General features: G+C 46.6%; 1 protein-coding gene across 1 annotated transcript in view; it reads left to right on the forward strand.

Moving 5' to 3' along the window:
* NR3C1 (nuclear receptor subfamily 3 group C member 1) overlaps positions 1-12,899 on the forward strand; it is a 58,979-nt gene extending 46,080 nt beyond the window's left edge. Inside the window, exons 6-9 of the mRNA XM_069869451.1 lie at positions 945-1,089; positions 4,806-4,936; positions 7,671-7,828; positions 8,706-12,899. Of these exons, the coding sequence (XP_069725552.1) occupies positions 945-1,089; positions 4,806-4,936; positions 7,671-7,828; positions 8,706-8,858 (587 nt within the window). The 3' untranslated portion in view covers positions 8,859-12,899. The remainder of the gene's footprint in view (positions 1-944; positions 1,090-4,805; positions 4,937-7,670; positions 7,829-8,705) is intronic.
* The last annotated feature ends 6,771 nt before the right edge of the window (positions 12,900-19,670 follow it).

A 19,670-nucleotide genomic window follows, 5' to 3' on the forward strand; every position in this document is an offset into this window, starting at 1 on the left:
ACAAAGTGCAGTGTTTATTGTGCCTAAAATCTGTCTTTGGGATCCTTCAAAGCCTTCGCAGGTGAAGTTTTAGTAATAGCTGGGCTTATTTGTGCCTCAGGTACAGATGCAAAAATGTATTTGCTACTATTACAAATTAGGTCATTTTTCTTGAACCTTTTGACCATTGAGTGCTAAAATTCAGAAGAAAATGCGAGATTTGACTTTTTATTAGCACTAGTTCTGTCTCTTAGATAATTATGTCCTCAGTAATTTTAGCAATGAGGCTCTTTTGATTTCTAGAGGCCCGTGCTGCCGTACCAGCTTGTCTGGGTCCATGTTCATGGGTGGGTGCTTCCTTCTTGTCTACTCTTCGCCCTGTCTGTAGGGATTTTTGGCTGGGTATTGGCATTTTGGCATCCAGCTTGGGAGTCAAGATGTTCATTTTTTCTCAAGCAGTGTAGCTGCATAGTTAAGCTGACCTAGGGAACACAGAAGGGTTGTGGCTATTCCAGCTCCCACCTGAAGGCGCAGACAGCAATTGCCTTACAGAAGTGATGTCAGATCTCAGCCTTGGACGTGGCACAGGGAATGGCTTTGGGAGAGGCTGGAGCTGAAAGGAAAGCTGCCGATCTGTTTGTTCCTGACAGGACAGAGACTGGTGGTCACTTCTGGTCAGTACCATTCCCGACCTGGTTTCAAAAAAAACAAGCACAAACATCTCTGTGATTCCTGTGTTGCCCAGGCATTGCATCACGTAATGGTTCTGCTGGGAGAAAAAAGTCTGATAATGGAATTCATGAGTCAGAATGGTCTCTCTTTAGGGGCAGGACATCTGAATTAACGTAGGAAAGAGAGAGTAAACTCAAATCTGTATGTCCAGACAGTCCTGTCTCAAGTTATGGCAGGCTGTTTTCGTTTCTTTTCCAACCAGTACCGTCACACCTCTGTACTTATTTTTCCAGGTTTCCGAAACTTGCACCTGGATGACCAAATGACCCTTCTGCAGTACTCATGGATGTTCCTAATGGCTTTTGCTTTGGGGTGGAGATCATACAAACAATCAAATGGAAACCTGCTGTGCTTTGCACCAGATCTGATTATTAACGAGTAAGTGAGATGCAAATAATTCCTAGGTTTCTCAGGATGATGCTAGACTCCATGCAGTTTTCCTGGGTATGAGAGGTGAACCACAGGGGACCAAATGCTTGCAGATGTCACACATCAGTCTGTCATTTGCCACTTCTTTCTCTTCTAGCAGATTTCTCAGAGATTTTAAGTCAAATGGAAGAAAAGTATTTTAGATATTAAGTGTATTTATATCAAGAAGTTTTTGCAGGATGTGTTTGCACTAAAATGTTCCATATTGTAACCGTTTCTCGACCATTCATTATAATCAGTCATTTTATCAAAGCCAGCTCTGAAGCTGGGGATATATCTGGGGTGGAGAGAAAAGTTTTGGCAAATTGCATAATGTTCTGTGTGTTTATTGCACAAAAGCGATAGTGTGATCCTACCAGATTCACTGAGTTCTGGCTCAGTTAAGCATTAATGTCTGAGCCTGATTAAAATCTGGCTAAAAAGACAGTTTTACAAATGGAAGAACATGTCTGGGGTTTTTTTTCTATTGAACTTTGTTATCAGTTTTCAAGAAAAACTGAATCTGCTGGAATGTTTGGGCCTCGTTTTTCTTGCTCTGTGCATCATTTTCCTTGTATATTTTGAACTCGTGTTGTGCAGTGATTCTGTGTGGTAGAGGAGTAGAACAGCGAATTTGGATTGTTCAGCTGATGGGCAGAAGGCCTGATTTGAGATGCAGGGGGTGCAAACCTATTGCGCAGACATATGCAGTTGTATTACTTTCCACATACTATTTCAAAGGTGCAGTAGCGGATTAGGTTGGGTTACACCTTTCTGCCTGCAGTCTGGAGAGCAAATTCTCTGTGTCGCACCTCCTTCTTTTGGGATGGGTTCTGCAGTCAGTCCCCGTGGACTGTCATGCCCTGCTGCCTTTTACCACAGAATCACAGAATGGTTTGGGTTGGAAGGAACCTCAAAGCCCATCCAGTTCCATGCTCCTGCCATGGGAAGGGATGCCTCCCACTGGACCATGTTGCTCAAAGCCCCTTCCAACCTGGCCTTGAACACCTCCAGGGATGGGGCAGCCACGGCTTCTCTGGACAATCTGTTTCAGTGTTTACTCTGAAGCCATTTCAGCAATTGTGTCCTTCATCTCATGTTTTAAAATGCCACTTCTTCAAGCAAGCAGAATAGCATTGGTTAGCATAGTAGTTTGTGATAGGGTTTATAAGTGATCTTTTAGTCATGCAGTTGCAGAGATGATGGCCACCATCTGTAATCATTTCTTTATAGTAAGGGCTTTGCAAAACAAGGTGAGCAGCAGGTGAGGGGTGAGCGGCTATCTGCGTTCTTACAATTTTTAAACAGTCTCCATGTGGTGGAATTTAAATAATTGATGTTGTCACTAATAAGGTTAATAACATTTAATTTGCTTTAAATCAGAGGTCTCCTGCTGTTTCTTCAATGGGTCAAAACCCCAGCACTTTACAGTAAAGTATGTGTTGGTGCTCCTAAAAAAACCCACCAGGGTAATCTTGTTATAGTAAATATTAATTCTCCAATTCATTCTAGTTAGGAGCCATTACAGTTTATATTCAATGTTTTATCAGTTCTCTTATTCCCAGATGTTTTTTCCTCACATTCTTTTGTAACTAGCTCTGTAGGGTCAGTAGCATCTGGTTTTCAGAATTCCAGCGTCTTATTTACTGATTGTATTCTTCTGTAGACTTAGCTGAACTAAATGACTCACAGCAGTGTTGGAAATAATCACATGCTTTTGTCATCAACGCGCATCCCACCCAGAATGCATGTGTACATCTCGTGTATGCTGCATGGGCTTCCACGCGCGTTCTTCTCTGAGGCAGCTGCTTACAAAAACAGAAGAATATTAGCTACTTCCAGAACAAGAGGGTGGTTCAAATAGGGCTGGATTTACAATCACTAAAGCAGGATCGCTTCACAAGCAATAAAATGCTGTTACTCGGCTGTTTAAGTCTCAATTCATATGAATGGCAAGAATTGCAAGAGAGTTGAACCACTGTGCTCCACTCCACACCTCTGAGGAGCTCCCTGGTGCTCCTTGGGGCCTCGGTGCCGGCTCTGCCTCCTGCATCAGCAGCTCCCCAGCTTCTGTGGAGTGAAGCGACTGCCAGACCTTGCAGCTTCCCTGGGCTTCCCAACCCTGCTAAATGCCCCCTGTAGGGAAGGGCACCAGGGACACCAAGCCAGGTGTAAGGAGAGACCCCCACAGCTCCTGGGCCACGACTCGGCCCAGATCCTTGCACAGCCGCCCTCTGCACACAGCCCTGCAGCAGCTGAGATCATCTGATATGCTCCGGCCAGAAGATCTGCGAGGGGAATGTCTGGGACCTCTTCCCAGACCCTTTGCCAGCGTTAAGGCCTCTCCAATGATTCAGCTTCCCTGTTGTTCTGACGCAGCCTGGGTCCGCTGCCCTCCGGGGCGCAGTGCAGGGCGCAGTGCAGAGCTCACCCGTGCACCCTCACCTCTCTGAAGGGAGGGGGGCTGTGTTGTACATTTGGTTTCTGAGGACCACAGTGAGCAGAATCTTAGCATAAGCAACAATCTCTGTGTGTTCATACAGGCCCTCAGCCACACAGATGCGATTGCATTTGCAGCAGATACAAATAAACAACAGGCTGACCCATTTCATAATGTTTATTTTAACCTTCTGCCCAGAAATGGTAACAGTTTTACATGAGGAAAATTGCTGAGCCCTGTCATAGAGTCTGTTTAATTTACTCCATGTGAGATGTGTAAGATGCCCTTTGATACAGCCCAGAGAAAATGTGCCAAGCAGCCAAGTACTGGCTTTGTGTCGGTGCCCTGACAAGCACCGACAATTTTACCCTCGTTCCTGTTTCATGTGAGGTGCCTCCTGGGCACTTTGCGTTCTCGCTCTTACTCCCTGATTATCAAAGCCTGCTGGAACACCAGTGTTTGTGGGTTTGTGTATGTGTGTGTGTGCCTATAGCTTCAGATCCCATACGGGCATACGGCAGTGCCGCACGTAGTCCTGTTGCACTCAAAGGCATTGTCCAGCAGCACATGTTTGGAAACGATGGGCTTTAGACTTGAGCCTGATTTGGTTTCAGTGCAGTTTGAGTAGCTTGAGTTTCTCAACAGAATTCTGATTATTCTTAGTTTTTTGCACCTTGAGAAAGGTGTGTTTTCCTCCTTGTTTTCACTTGGGGTTTTTTGGGATGCCTGTGAGGGTACGTCATACAATTCTCTCTCAGATCTAAGGCAGGGGGAACTGAAAGCTGATAGCAGCTTTGGAAGAATTGGTGTAGTTGAATAGCCAAGTCTTAACTTATATTGTGATTCAGTTTTATCTGTGTCTTTGTTTAGAGTACAATATTGAATAAGTGATTTTTATGTCAAGTTTGTGCTGATCTGTTGTGTTGACTGTTGCTAACGGAGCTATTGACCCTTGGTAAAGATGAGCTTTCTTAATAACACTGGGGTTTAATATGTCGAGCTCCCCTTGTGCTGCAGTTCTAGGCCAGTGTTTGTGTGTGGTGACAAAGGCAGTTACTCTGAATGGGTTCACTGGAGGAAAAGCAAACATTCTAGCGGTGAGATAGATCACCGATTAGCTTGTCATCTGCCTCTGCCACCCCTGCTGCTCCTGAAGAACATGTGGAAAAACTTAACTTAAAACTTCTGGATATCTAGGCATTTAACTGTTTTTTTTAAATTTTTTTTTTACGCTCTTATTTCTCAGGCAGAGAATGAATCTACCATGTATGTATGAACAGTGCAAACATATGCTTATGGTTGCCCGAGAGCTCTCCCGGCTCCAAGTCTCATATGAAGAGTATCTCTGCATGAAAACCTTGCTTCTCCTCTCTACAGGTAGGTGAACAGTTAAATACTGTGTGAACAACGTTAGTTTACCTTGCCGGTATTCTGATTGTGCAGGGGTAGCTTGAAATTGTTTTAGATATCTGGTGGCAAATAAGAGTCAGAATGTGCTGCTTGGCACCTGGCTACACAGGGTTAGGGAGCTATGACTTCATGCCCATGAAATACTTTGAAACAGCACCACCAAAAATAATCCCACAAACAAAGGAAAACCCAGCCACCAGCTGTGAGGAAGTTCTCATCCAGAGAAGCGGTTTCCCCCAAAAAAAGTAATCAAGTTCTGCCAGAAGTTATTAAAAATAGTTAAATACAGCTACAGCTTTTTGTGTTTGCATCTGAAAAGGGTATGGTGGATTTATGGTAGGTATCATAAGATAGAGTGTATAATGAACTCCATGATGGTTTTTGTCTCTTGGTAGGATATGCAGTAGTTAAACAAGCAACAGCTCAGTAAAAATCTGTCATCTGTACTGCTTGAAAGGATAAAATAGAGTGTCAGAATAGTCCTTCTGGAATATACAGAAATACTCTGAGCCATTACACAAATAACTTAGTTTTGTGCTTAGGCTTTATTCCTGCTCCCTGAGTCCTAGAGACGTTTCTCAGTCAGGCTGTAGCCCCCGAGGAGGCTCAGCTGAGACTGATGCTCTGAGGATAGCACAGCCTGGCCAAGCCATGAGAGCGTGTGCCTGTCTGTGCTGGTCCCACAGCCCTCACACTGATACCCACAGCATGGAGAAAGCTGCATCCAAGACAGCAGTTGGCGTTTTCCTGGAGCCATTACTGCTTCTGCTTGAGAGAAGATTAGTTTTGTTTCAGTGCAGTGACCAGTATGCCAGTGCGCTTGGGAAGTATCAGTAAGAGCAGCAAGGCAAGAGTTGTCAGCATAGTGCTTCTATGTGATGAAAAGTAGATATTTTTAAAAGATTAAGCAGTTCATTACACAGAGGGCTCAAACATTCCTTATCTTCAGTATTTCCAGAGAATAATAGCGTTAATTCTTACAAACAAAGGAAAACTTGGACTTTTCCCAGGTAAAGGCAGGAGGATCTCATGGTCCCACACTGCGTGCTGCAAAGCCCTGGGTGCTGAGTGCAGGCAGGAGAGGTGTTGAGCGCAGGACGTTGCGGTGCCCTGCTCTCCTCGGTGGCCTGGCAGGGACGGCACAGCCTCGCCTGCCAAGCCCAGAACTGGGACAAGGGCTCTTTTCAGAGGAAATTTCAGCTCCGTGCTGCCGTGGCCTCTGTAGGAACTTGAAACTTACCCAAAAACTGCGGATTTAAAGCAGTTTCTGAAATCTCTCCCGAAAATTCCTCAAATGTTTTGGATGTGGTGGAGGCCAACTTTCCTTACAGGAATTGGAAATTTCCTTACAGGAATTTCCATGGCAGAAATGGGGGAGCGAGTACACTTGCAGAATTAAGCCCATTCATGGCTGAAGCGTGGCAGGCACTGGCGCGGAGCAGCAGAAGGCCTCTTTGTTCTGTACGCAGTCAAAGACAATGTGTTTTCACAGCTCCTTTAGGGTACGCACGTTGTGGAACTTCTGAATGCTGAACAGCTCAAATATGTACAGCTCTTTAATCCATAGCTTCACAATTTTAATTTGTTTATTATGTTTCTATGTAAGTTTTCCAAGAGAAGAGGAAGAAGAGGAGGAGTAAAACGGGAATCCCACGTGATCTAGACACGTAGCTCACACACAGATGTCGCTCATAGACCTCTTCCATTTAAATTATTGAAGTGGCAGTTGATGTATTGTTACCTCCTTTGTAGGCAAGGCAGATAAGATACCTCACTTGGACACCCTGCAGATGCTGGCAGTGTAGTGAGAGTTGGATTTTTAGAAGAAGGGAGTGTCCTTTGGTGGCCTGTGTCCTCCTCTCTTGCTTTCAGTTGGCATAGTCTCAGCTCTCTTATTTCCCTATCTTCAGCTCTTTCCATTCACTTCATCAAAGTCTTCAAATCAAACATCTTAAGGACCACTGGAGTCCATGTGCTTGATTTGTCCCAGTTTATGTATTAGTCCTTGGCCACCGGAAGGACCATCCTAGTAGGAGAGTGTAGGCACAAACATGGATTAGAGTCTGACTGAATACAGGCCTCAGTCTCTACTCCTTGGGTTTCCAAGGAAAGCTCCTTGTCAGACTGGCACTAGCTCAACATCCTATCCCTATTCCAAGAAGCTCTGCTGAGACCCGACTTCTTGGCTTGGGCAAGCAGTTTGTTGTCCTGTCTCTCTTTTACTGCCTTGCCTGGACATATTATCTGATCCACATCAGGAAGGCTGGAACTAGATGATCTTTCAAGGTCCCTTCCAAGCTAAACCCTCCTGTGATCCTGTCCTCCTTGGTCTTCCCTTGACGTTCTTATGGAATCCTTCCAATGTCATGTTTCCCCAGACACTGAGAACACAGAAGCTCTGGCCCTGCTGGTCTTTCATCAGGGCTTAGTGCTGTTGCCTCCATGGTGCGGTTCCCTTCCCTCTTATTTCTTATTGGGTTCTCGCTAGGGGGGTGTTTTATTATTTTCATTTCACCAGCATTTCTGTGCTATTTGTTCAGTGAGTCATCCATCTCAATTTCACTCTCTTCCCTTGTCTCTCAGTTGTCATTTCTTTCAGCTTCCTTACTTTTGGTCATTTCTGTGTAACTGATGTCAGAAAACTGAAATGACACAGTCATGGATGTGCGCAACGTCTGAAAGGTTTGTGTCTGTGTTACAGTTCCTAAGGAAGGCCTGAAGAGTCAGTCTCTGTTTGAAGAGATCCGTATGACGTACATTAAAGAGCTGGGGAAGGCGATCGTGAAGAGAGAAGGGAACTCAAGCCAGAACTGGCAGCGATTTTATCAACTGACTAAACTGCTGGACTCTATGCATGATGTAAGTTCTTAAAGGAACGCTGTAGATGGTCCAGATAAATAAATCTGGGGTGTCACAGTGATCTCCTCTATCATTCTTTTTTGTTTAAAGGGATAGGTATCAATGGGGTGGGGGAAGGAGGTGCTTATGCTCCCTGACTGTCTATTTAAAAGCTAATCGAAAGAGGTGACTGTCGGGTTTTCAGACCACTTCTGCAGTGAACTCCACAGCAATTAATACTATAACTAATATAATTTTCAACTTCTTTGGGTCTTTTAAATACTATGTTACTTCAAAATGGGGGAACTCAGAAATTTTCGATGATTTTGCAGTAGTAGCAGAGGTGTGGAGTTTTAACAACAGTGTTGTCTTGGGGACAAACTATTCAAGAACCTGTGGAATGATTTGGAATCTTGTTAAAATAATGCATCAGTGCCGGGCTTGGTATTAGTGTAATCTTGCAAGGAATTCCAGAATTCAGGCAGTCTCCTTTTGCACCATGTACTTTAAATTGTGGTGTTTAAGCTTGGTAAGGCAAGGGAGACGGAGAGACCTCAAAAGTGATTTTATTTTTTGACTCTTTATGTACCAAGCACCTCTTAAACTCATTCATAGGGATGTGATTTACGTGCTAGAATGGGAATGACAGAAAATCTCTTGAGTGCTTCTAAAGCCCTTGCATGGTCTGTTCACTTGTTTTCTGCTAGAATGCCATTCAGACTTAGTGATTACAGTGCTGTTAAACGGCACGTGTTATCCAAGCAGGGTGTGAGGGGAGCCGGCAAACCAGGCACCGCAGTGGTCCGTGCCGCAAGCCGTGGTGGAGGAGGAAGGATGGCGATGAGTAGCTCTTCATATGCATTCCTGTGCAAGTAATTCTTTGCTTTATCCCTTGTAGGTGGTTGAAAATCTTCTGAGCTTTTGCTTCCAGACATTTTTGGATAAATCCATGAGTATTGAGTTCCCAGAAATGTTGGCAGAAATCATCAGCAATCAGATACCAAAATATTCAAACGGAAATATCAAGAAACTCTTATTTCATCAGAAGTGACTGCCTTAATATAAAAGGGTTGCCTTAAGAAAACGTCAAACGATAGCTTTTTTTTGTAAAGAAGAAAAAAATCCTACAGAACTTGTTCGTTTTGTCCTTGCAGCGGTGTTCCTTTTGTAATTATGCACTACATGTGGTTTACCGAGGGCCAAGATTTAGGCGATAGAAGCGGCGGATTTCTCACTTTTGGTAAATAACTGGGGAGAAAGGAAAGGAAAATAAATCTCACTTGTCAGAAATTCTCTCTCTCCCCTTGTGCAACACCCATGGATGCATCCGAGCCACCGGTGACAAGAGCTGATGCCGTGTTACGAACACTCTGCTGATGAGTTTCTGCACTTGGCTGGAGACAATTTTCTAGGCTTCTTTTGTTTGGTTTTTTTTTTTTTTTTAGTAAAGTGTTCTGGATTTTTTTTTTAAAGTTAAGATAGTGTTTTGGTTTCTGCATGTAACCTTAAGAAAGTTTACAAGTGTATATCAGAAAAGGGAAGTTGTGCCTTTTATAGCTATTACTGTCTGGTTTTAGCAATTTCCTTTAACTTTATATACCGTGAACTAGGCTTGTTCATTTTTTCTTACATGATTTTTTTTGTAATACTTCAAGATGCCTATTGTACAGCTGGTTTTTTAAGGTGGGGCAGCTCGTAGCTTTCCTAAATGACCTCTAGACAGTAATCCTTGAGTATATCCATGTGGAAAATGGGTTGGGCTTTGATAACCTAATGGCTTTGGTCTGTCAAAGCGACCATAAAGATTTGGCATTTTTTAAGGACCGGGGTGGGTGGGAGAATACTCAAATCTAACTTAAATATATGTGAATGAAACAAAATACCTTTGGTATACGTGCAAAAGCATTGGATATGCAGATTCGTAGAAAATTAACCCAGTCCTACCTGGATGTAAATGAGCAGGTTATTTTATATAGTGAAAAAAAACAAGCCTGATTTTTGCATATAATGCAACAGCCATAACTACAAGAGTCATGGGCTGCATTGATGCCAAGAAGATCAGTCCTGACTGCCCATCAGGAAACTTTCAGGAAAATATGCATAGCTAAAGAAAAGTTTACTTCTGTGTGGAGAAACTCACATTTTATACACTTAAATCTATCATCACACAAGTATATATGGGAAAAATGCCATTGACTTAGGAGGCAAACATGTAATTATGCCCAGTGGTTTGGTTTTGTTCTGTTTTCTTGTATCGCTGTAGAGATCTTTCCTCGGGTGAGACGTTGGCCGCCGGGCAGGCGGAACAGCAGAGCAGCTGCACCGGCGCATCGTCCCGCTGGAGATACAGACTCCAAACTTGCGTGGTTAGAGACCCATTTTCACATCTCCACTTGTCAGTGACTGGTTCATCCTCTTTCATGGGGAGCAGGAAAGCTCCACTACTGATTTCGTGGTCTTAGAGTCATATGGCAAACTTTGTCTTTGTAAGGCTGCATCATTTCATATCGAATTCCTAGCGTGCCATAAAACTACCATAAGTCTTGTGAATTTCTCCTTGTTGCCATTGATAATGATATTTTAAAACATTTAGAAGCTGTAGTAGCCTTTTCTACGTGCACCTTAACAATTTTCTGTATCTCAAAATTTCGATATTTACTAAGCCACTCTAAAATTTGATTTTTACTGAAAGTGGCCAGATTATTTGTGTAATAGAAATGAGAAAGATCATCTGATGAAATACAAAACCTAATATATTTTTATATTTAGTTATAGTTTCAAATATGTATAATCGGTATATTCGCTGATCTGAGAAAAGAAGGGAAGGGCTACTGCAGCTTTAAAAGCAATTTATTAAATGATTGTAAAATAGTTTGTATAGTGTATAATAAGGATGATTTTTAGATGACAGATTGCTTTATCATGATACATGTAATTATATTTTTTGTAGGGGTCACAAATATGCTGAATGGTAACTCATACGAGTTGTGGTTTGTCTGGAGGTAGTACTGCCGGCATCGGTGTTCAGGATCCAAAGAAGTAACTCTGGTTAGAAAGGAAAACCTGTGTTTGGTGGATGTCGTTATGGTCAATTTTATGTTTATTCAATCACTGTGTAGAAATGCCGGTTGGAGCTTGGATGGCTGCTCCTGTCTGTGTGGTTGGTTACCATTCACGAGTCACTGCTAGGTCAGACCTCTGCTGCAAAAGACATAAGCTGGAGACACCCACGTGTGGCACCTCAGAACACATGGGGTTAATGTCACAGACAGCCCCATGCACCACGGCAAAATCCGCTTCAAGAAATTGGGCAATAATAACGCATACAGGTACCAGCAATATGTAAATACAGAGAGTGGGGCACTCGCAGTAACCGGGACATTTCTGTAGTTTGGCAAAAGCAAAACAGGAAACTAAATTTTCAGCCTTTCTTAAATCTCTTTTTGAATATTATACCTATTAAACAAAGATATCCAGTATTTGGAGTAAAATATCAGCTTTAATAAAAAAAAAAAAAAAGCACTCATTCTCTTCTCTTTGAATGATCTATAAGAACTTGTGCGTTTTGTAGCAGCTAAGGTAAAATTCAGTATTTTAACTCGGAACTTCCAAGCCAAGTCCATGGCAATATTCCCGTGACCTGTTTGAGATACAGATAGGAGTTTGCAGGTGTGGTCTGCAGTTACGAGGAAATTGTTCGTTCTTTCGGGGGCGTTTTTAAAACCTGGGTCCCTGGGCACCTCGATTTGAGCTCGTGCGGAAGGGCGAGCGGGGGGCCTGTGCCCCCTGGCACGGTCACACACACAAAGACACAGCATTTCAGGGTTTGCCAGCAGAATAGTACCTGCCGTGAGCACGAACAAATCGCCACCGTGAGAGGGTTGGAAATGGGGGAGGAGAGAGGCTCTCTACCCCCTTTTTGTCTCTATGCCTGTATATTCATTTTTAGGGTGTGGATTTAAGAGGAAAAAAAGGAAACTGTGATGTTGGGAGAAAGCAATTGTCCTGTATGTGCTGTTAAGTTTTGAACTTCACAATTAGAAATACATAGTGCGTTAGTGAGCAGTGAGAAGTCCGTGTTCTGTGTATCCGTAGTCCTTGTAGCAGTGGGTAGTATCTGCACTCTGGATAAAGCAGGGAGAATTCTGACTTCGTCTCTTCAGTGCCTTATCACAAAGTGCATGCATCCGACCGAGGGGCGCCTGCCGCCGGCAGCTCAGGACGGGCGTGCCGAGCGCTTGGAACGGCCTTAGACATGGGAGAAGCCGGGAGCAGGGATGGAGCGGGAGCCGCTGTCGTCGCGCACAGCCCGGGCGGCCCAGGCGGAGGTGGCAATGGGAGCTTTGTGCTGGGAGGGTGGGATGGGGTGGCAGGAGCTGCCGCTCGGAGCCAGAAAACAACCCCGACATCGTGACGGGCAAAGGTGGGGAACGGGAGGAAGCGCCTGGCTGAGCATCAGCACAATCCTGTCCCGTAGGGGAGCTGGAGCGAGGACTGACGGGCCTTACCCGAGGGCGAGAGTTACGCTCGGCCCTTCGCGCAGCCCAGCTGAGCCATCGATGTCACATAGGAACCAAATCTTCAGGAAAGGATTTAGGGCCTCGTTTTCCGATGGAAGGCTGTGTGTATGAAAATAGCCCCCCACCTCCAAACTAACTTGCATTAACAGCATAGAGTCCGCGATGTGTCATTATTCTATTTTGTATATTCAATGAAAGATATATGCTGGGGACAAATCTATATCATACCTGTGTATGGCATTATTAAAGAAATCATTATTTTTATCACAGTAATTTTAAACAGCATAAAAAAGATTAAACCAGTGGCTCCTGTTTAAGAATAAAAGTTGTAGTTTTTTATTCATGCTGAATAATTCTGTAGTAACAAGTCTGTAGTTTTCACCTACTCAGTGAAATGTTGGACTGTAAAAGCTTGTGTGGAATTGTTGAACATTTATTTTTTCATTTAAAGTTGCTGTTCTGGTAATACAAAGCCACACATCTGTACAGAAGTTGCAGTAAATGTGAGCCATTTACAGCAATGCCGAATAATGGACAGAAACCATATAATAAAATCCTGCTTTTTTCATTAATTGGCTCCAAAATGCTTCTCTAGCGTTTGCTGGGCTGGGTCTGACGCCCGCGTCTGTCTGCTTATGCCATTTTCATTATTGACCTCATGCAAAAAGGGTTTATCCTAAAGCTCGTTGCTGCCATAGTTACATTTGGGGGTGGGGGAACTGCTGATAATTAAGTTCAGAATAACAATTTAATTGAAAATTATTACTTGTGTATCCCAAACCTTGCCAGGATTGCCATTGCCTTTCTCACATCCGTTTTCCAGCGGGGAATCTGCATTGGTTTTCTAGTCAGATTGGAACAGGTCTGTGCCTCTGAGCAACCAGCCTGTGCACGCATCACAGGGGTGTAAACCAGGCCAGGTAAGCTGAGAACAGCAGAAAAGGGGCGTCAGAATGAACAATGGGAGCTGATTTCATATTTATACGGGGCGCTGGGCTGCAGGGATACAGGGTTAAGCTGTCCTTGGGCCAGTGGGATGGGATGCTGTGTGACAAGGTCATAACTTGCCAAAAGCAAAATTTAACCGAAACTATGGAAAAAGTTATTTCCTAGGCCGTCCCGCTGGGCAGCGTCTCTGTTCAGCTGTGGGAGGGTGGTGGACGCCACGCCGGGTCTTCACAGTCTCCCAGCTCTGCAACAAAATCCACTGCCATAAAACTCCTTACTTGACGAGTCCCTGTTTGAGGTTTTAAAAAAGCAACATGTCTTCAAACCATCAGTAAATAAAACTGATGCATTTTTTTTGCCTTAGCAGAACTTCCATCTTTACCCCATTGAATAGGAGTGTGACATGTGTGCTATAATAAAATATCATTTAATAGCAACATAAAATGCCAACTTCCCAGTAGGGAACAATTTCTTTGAATTGCTTGCAATTAAAACAAAGGCTTACATAAATCTCACTGTGGCAGTTTCCAAGCTAGGTGGCTGGAGATGGGGGTCAGAGGAGATACAATAGTGGGATTAATCATAAATACATCACTTTGTGTAACTAATATGAAAGGATGCTTTAAAGAGATGCATCAGGTATTAGAGATTATAGAATGGAATCACTGAATCATTTCACTTGGAAGGGACCTCAAAGACCATCCAGTTCCACCCCTGCCATGGGAAGGGACACTTCCACAGGATCATCCAACCCGGCCTTGAACCCCTCCAGGGATGGGGCAGCCACCACTGCTCTGGGAAACCTGGGCCAGGGCCTCCCCACCCTCACAGTGAAGAATTTCTTCCTAATGTCTGATCTAAATCTTCCCCCTTCCAATTTAAAGCCATTACCCCTCATCCTGTCACTCCAGCCCCTCCCCAGCCTTCCTGCAGCCCCTTTCAGTGCTGGAAGCTGCTCTAAGGTCTCCCCACAGCCTTCTCCTCTCCAAGCTGAACAACCCCAACTCTCCCAGCCTGTCCTGGTACAGGAGGTGCTCCAGCCCTCAGATCATCTCCGTGGCCTCCTCTGGACCCGTTCCAAGAGATAAAATAACCCCTTTATGGCTACAGCACAAACTCACCATCTCCGTGGCAGGGTTATGTCCATCACGAGCCGTCCCCCAGTTCCACCCAAAATCCAGTTTGTCCTGTTGCATTTACAAAACTCTTGACATTGAAAGCGTTTGTGAACCGAGTGGCACAAAGCTGGAGCCCATGGTGGGGCAGGGTTTCTGCTCTTCTTCTCCCGCAGCACCCTGCCACGACGTCGGGGGTGTGTTTGAAGGATCCCTGGGTGCTCCTGCCCCGCCGGGTGGGTTCGCTGCGGAGCTGCAGGGAGACGGGCAGCCCTCCTCTCTTCTTTCGCCGCTGCCTTCTTGGGCTCCATCGCCATCTCCCAAGAAATTTGGATGGAACCCAGCATAAGATTGAAACTTGTGATTTTTTTTTTGTTTTGTTTTGTTCACGCTTTCCCAATAAAATGATGGAATTTCAGAATGCTTTGGAAAAGATGCCATTAAATGCCATTTTTACAGTCCTGTCGTTTAAGATCTCCCAGCTTGAGCACGTGTGACTTTGTGTTGGCTGCTGGACTTGAAAGTATCTTGTATAAGGACATGTACATTGTAAAACAAAAAAAAGTGTAAATATTCAGCTTGCCAAAGCGGGACTGGAAGAGCTGGAGCCAGAGAAACCCTCTGAAAGGGATTTGAAGTGTGTTGATCAAATGCTCAAGCCCATGGAATGACCGATAAAAACTTGCTCTGAAGCAAAGCCGGAGCGGTGGTGAGGACAGTCAATATTCTCACTCAACGCATCACAGGCCTGGCACAGCTCCCAGGCATAATTAAGGATATTCTCCGAGGTCACAACAGGGAATTTTAAGTTTAAAAAATAACAAGTAAGTGGAATCCTTCTAATTATAGGCTCTGTTGGTTCAAGATCAAACCACACGAAAGATGGAGGGGAAACTGCTGACGCAGCATCTCCTGCGGCCACTAATTGCGTTGCGAAGGCTCCAGGACAGGGTTACCCTCTCTCTGCTCGATGCGATCCACTCTGAAAAGAGTGACCCATTGTGCCCAGCGAGGCGAGCGGGAGCTGCAGCTGCAGGAGGAGCAGAGCCCAGGGACTTGGATCCCCTCCCAGCCTGCTGCCAAGCGCAGCCTCGGCTCCCTCCGACAGCTCAGAAAACCCATGCGTGCCTTTTTTTTTTTTTTCCTTTCCTCACACTTGCTGGGAGGTTTCTGGTTTTGGCTCGAGTGGGATGTTTCTTTGTTTTCAGCAGAATGAGTGCGAGCGGGCTTGGCACGGGGCTGCTGGGGGCGGCGGGTCCCACGCTGCCGGGGAGCCTCTGCCCAGCCCTGGCGAAGCGCTGGGCTCTGCTGGGCACAGAGCGGGGGATTCGGCTCTGCAGGGACGGCTGAGTCCCGCTCGGCAGCAGCCCCTGCGAGAGCCACCGTGATGGGGACGCCCGAGCCCAACTCCCCAGTGCTTGGGGGAGTCACCCGGCCGGGCCAGGGCACCAGGCCTAAGCTCTCTTCAAGTGTTTTTCTTTTTAATGGGATCATGGAATGATTTGGATGGGAAGGGACATGGAAGCCCATCCAGTTCCACCCCTGCCATGGGCAGGGACACCTCCCACTGGATCAGGGGCTCCAAGCCCCATCCAACCTGGCCTTGAACCCCACCAGGGATGGGGCAGCCACCCCTGCTCTGGGCAGCCTGGGCCAGGGCCTCCTCATCCTCATAACAAAACATTTCTCCCCAAAATCTTGTCTCAATCTCCCCTCTTTCAGATGAAAAACGTTCCCTCTCACCCTGTCCCTGCCCTCCCTGATCCAGAGCCCCTCCCCAGCTCTCCTGGAGCCCCTTTCAGTGCTGGAAGCTGCTCTAAGTCCTCCCCACAGGCTTCTCCGGGCTGAACAGCCCCAGCTCTCCCAGCCTGTCTTTGGATGGGACATCCTCCAGCCCTCTGACCATCATTTTTTTGTCTTTTCTTTTTTCCTCCTTCCTTTCTTCTTTTTGCCTTCCATCCCCCCCACCCCTCCACCTTCTTTTCCCTCCTCATTGTAATAACACAAGCCAAGCTGCACACGCCACCCCCCCCCCAGCACTTCCCAGCCCTCCTGCATCCCACAGCCGCCGGGTTCCCTTCCCTTTAGCTGGGAGAGCTTACAAATAATGGTGACAAGCCCCGTTTGCTCCCAGATGGTGTCTGGGGAGAACAGGCAGGGCACCCCCCCCGGCCCGCAGCAGGGAGCAGAGCTGGGCCCAGCTGCACACACGTGTGCCCCCAGCGCGCGGAGGATTTGCAAGAAGGAGGAGGGGGAAAACGAACACTGGCCTGAAACACCATGAATTGAATCCTAGTAGTTATGAGTAACACAGTAAAACCCAGCAGAACATTAACCACCCCCAACGGCAGCGAGAAGCCCCTCTGCTCTGCACAGCGAGGGGGTTTTGGGGCAGGACGGGGCACGGGGGACGCGGGCAGGTGCCAGTGGTTGCGCCTGTGCCGTGGCTGCACGCCCCCCGCTTGCTGGTCACAGCATAATAAAATCATTTGGTTGGAAAAGACCTTTGAGATCGAGTCCAACCACACCAGGGAGCAAATACCGGAGGAGTGTTTTACCTGCAGGACTCGTGGCTGATGATGCCGTGAGGCCGTGGAAGAGCTTCCCTGGGTCCCACAGGAGCCACACGGCCACAGCCAGGGACACGGCCTGTCCGAGCAAGATGGACTGGGATGAAGTCACTTATGCTGTAAGGGACTTCGAAAAACAGAAGCCACGGAGAGAATCAAGAGCTCTGAAACCGTAACATTTGTCCAATAAGCTATTAAGAAATATAATCTGCCTAAATCACATTCATAAACAGTTTGACAACTATTTCCCTGTCAGAAGGACAGTGCTGAGGTGTTTCTCTCTGCAGATTAAATGACAGGCTCACGTTTTCTAAGTTCCCAGTCACTCTTTGGTCACAGCCGTGGCTGAGCCGCCGTGTGCCCCGACCACGGCTCCCACCGGCCCCGTACGCTGCGAGCGTCTGTCCCAGCGTCTCCACAGCCACAGCTCGGCTTCTGCAAGGAAGTGCTCGTTACTATTTCTCAGCCTCACAGGCGGTTGTTAACAAAGGCTATGATCGATTTAATTATCCGTTCGTTTAAGGTAACCTCCTCGACCCCGAGATTGCACGGGGAAGGGGCGCAGCATGTGGGATGTGATGCTCTTGTAGAGCTGGGGGAGAGAGGATGCAGAAATCTCGACATGGAAATAGGTTTCTCTAAACTCCAGCAGTGCTCCCACGTCCTGACCATCTTCCCTGCCTTCCCCATATCATTTGAGCCCTGCAGCAGATTTCCCGTGTGCCCGGCTGCCAGGACTTCTTTTTATTCCCCCTTCCTGAGTGCGTCAGTGAGTTTTAGAGCCCAGGTGTGATTCTCTAGTCCCTTTTGTCTGAGGTTTAGAAGCAAGAATAAGCTTCATTAACAGAAGGGAGGATTTATAATAAGTAATAGCTAGGTGCTACCTTGTGAGCCGTCAAACAGTTGTGCTAAATTACAAGCTGCTTTGCTGTGCTTGTCTTCAAATAATCAGCTCCTTGCCCAGAGAATAGAACTTTAAACAGCTATTTCTTTTAAAAATCTTGCTTTTAATCTTTATTTCCCAAAAGCTAAGAATTTGAATTAGCCCAAATGTACAAACTATAATTGCTTTGAGGTTTCTGGTTCGTTAGAATAATTAAAATACCATGCACTTGCTAAGCAGAACGCATCCCTGCAGCACTGGGCTGGCTTTCCCTGCGTAGGTAACTTTCCACAGCTACAGAGCCACCTGCACTCAACCCGTGCTGCACTGAGCACCTTTGGGTGCCAGCTGGCTGCGGCCACGCCGGCGAGGCCACCATCCGTCAGGAGTGGCCCAGCTGGATCCTGCTCAGGCACCACCAGGTCACCTAATAGAATCATAGAATCACTAGGTTGGAAAAGACCTCTTAGATCATCGAGTCCAACCACTCCTATCTGCCACTAAACCATGTCCTCAAGTACCTCATCTACCCATCCTTATATAAACCCACAATGTTGCTGCTCCCCTCCATCTCGCACCAGCCAGTTCTTTGGCTACTAAACATAAAGAGCTATTAAATAAAACACAGAACTGTCCCCGAGGGATGCTGTGGGGTGCTCCTGCCTCTGCCTGCAGCCGCGCAGCAGCCCCGGCTCCGCGGGTGCCCAGGGCCACGGGCAAGGGAGCGCCTTCTCCTTCCCTGCCTCCACTCCCTTTTAATCCCTGCTCGGGCACATCGTGCACAGCCCTCTCCGACCCACTGGCACGGATTGCAGGCGCAACATGCGAACACCCTGCTGTTTTTTTTCACGCTGGCGTCGCTTTCCTCGCTCACGCCTCTGTCCCTGGGCCCAACGCAAGAAGCAACGTTGAAATGCTGCTGAAAAAAAAAAGGAGGAAAAAAGACAACACTTGCATCCCAGGCCCCACGGGGCAGATGCCATCGGCAGCCAAGGGGCTGGGCGCTCAGAGGCTGAGAGCTGGTGGGGACAACACGGCCTGAGCAACGCAGAGCAAACGCTTTCCCAGGCAGTGGGAAAAACCTTATGTGCAACCAAGGCTTCACTCACCTCCAGGGAAACAAAGTTCTTGTGTTTTGACTAGAAACACAGGTTTGCACCTCCCCCGGTACCTGTTCCATGCAGGCGCAAGGCAGGCGCAGTGCTGGGGGGATATTTCTGTGACTGGTGTTTTATTACCAAGAGCTATCCCAGGCCGGCCATGATTTACCGTGCGCTGCTCCCAAGAGCACTGGAATCACAAGTTTTGTGCTATTTAATCATTTTGGGAGATGGCACTGAGCACACCGACATGAGGCAGGGATCGGGGGCCGATTTCCCAGAAGGATGGGGAGCAGAGGCAGGGCAGGCGCGGGGCTGGGGTGGCTCTGCCTGGTGACAGAGGGACAGCGTGGAGCCTGGCAGGGAAGAGGGTTTCTGGGTGCTGAGGAATCGTTCTGGTTTGCCTTTTCAGTGCCAAGCACTTGAGAGCTGAAAAGGATATAAAGGGCGTCACTACAAGAAAGATGCGTCACTGCAAAACTGCAAAGAGGGAAAGAGCCTTTCTGAGAGTGATTTGGGATACGAAAATTCAGGTTTAGGGATGGTTTTTCTTCCTTATTCCTGTCTCATTCTCATGAGGCAGCAGCTCTGTTGGGATTCCTGCTGTGAAATCAACCAGATCACCCAGAATAGAGCCATCCGCTGGCTCCTGCCAGGCCCAGATGTGACAACCAGCATCCTCCTCCCTGCCCTCTCTTTTAAGCTGTCAGCAGAAGTGAAACTAAAA

The sequence above is a fragment of the Phaenicophaeus curvirostris genome, chromosome 15, assembly GCF_032191515.1.
Source record: "Phaenicophaeus curvirostris isolate KB17595 chromosome 15, BPBGC_Pcur_1.0, whole genome shotgun sequence".
In the NCBI taxonomy this organism is placed as follows: domain Eukaryota; kingdom Metazoa; phylum Chordata; class Aves; order Cuculiformes; family Cuculidae; genus Phaenicophaeus; species Phaenicophaeus curvirostris.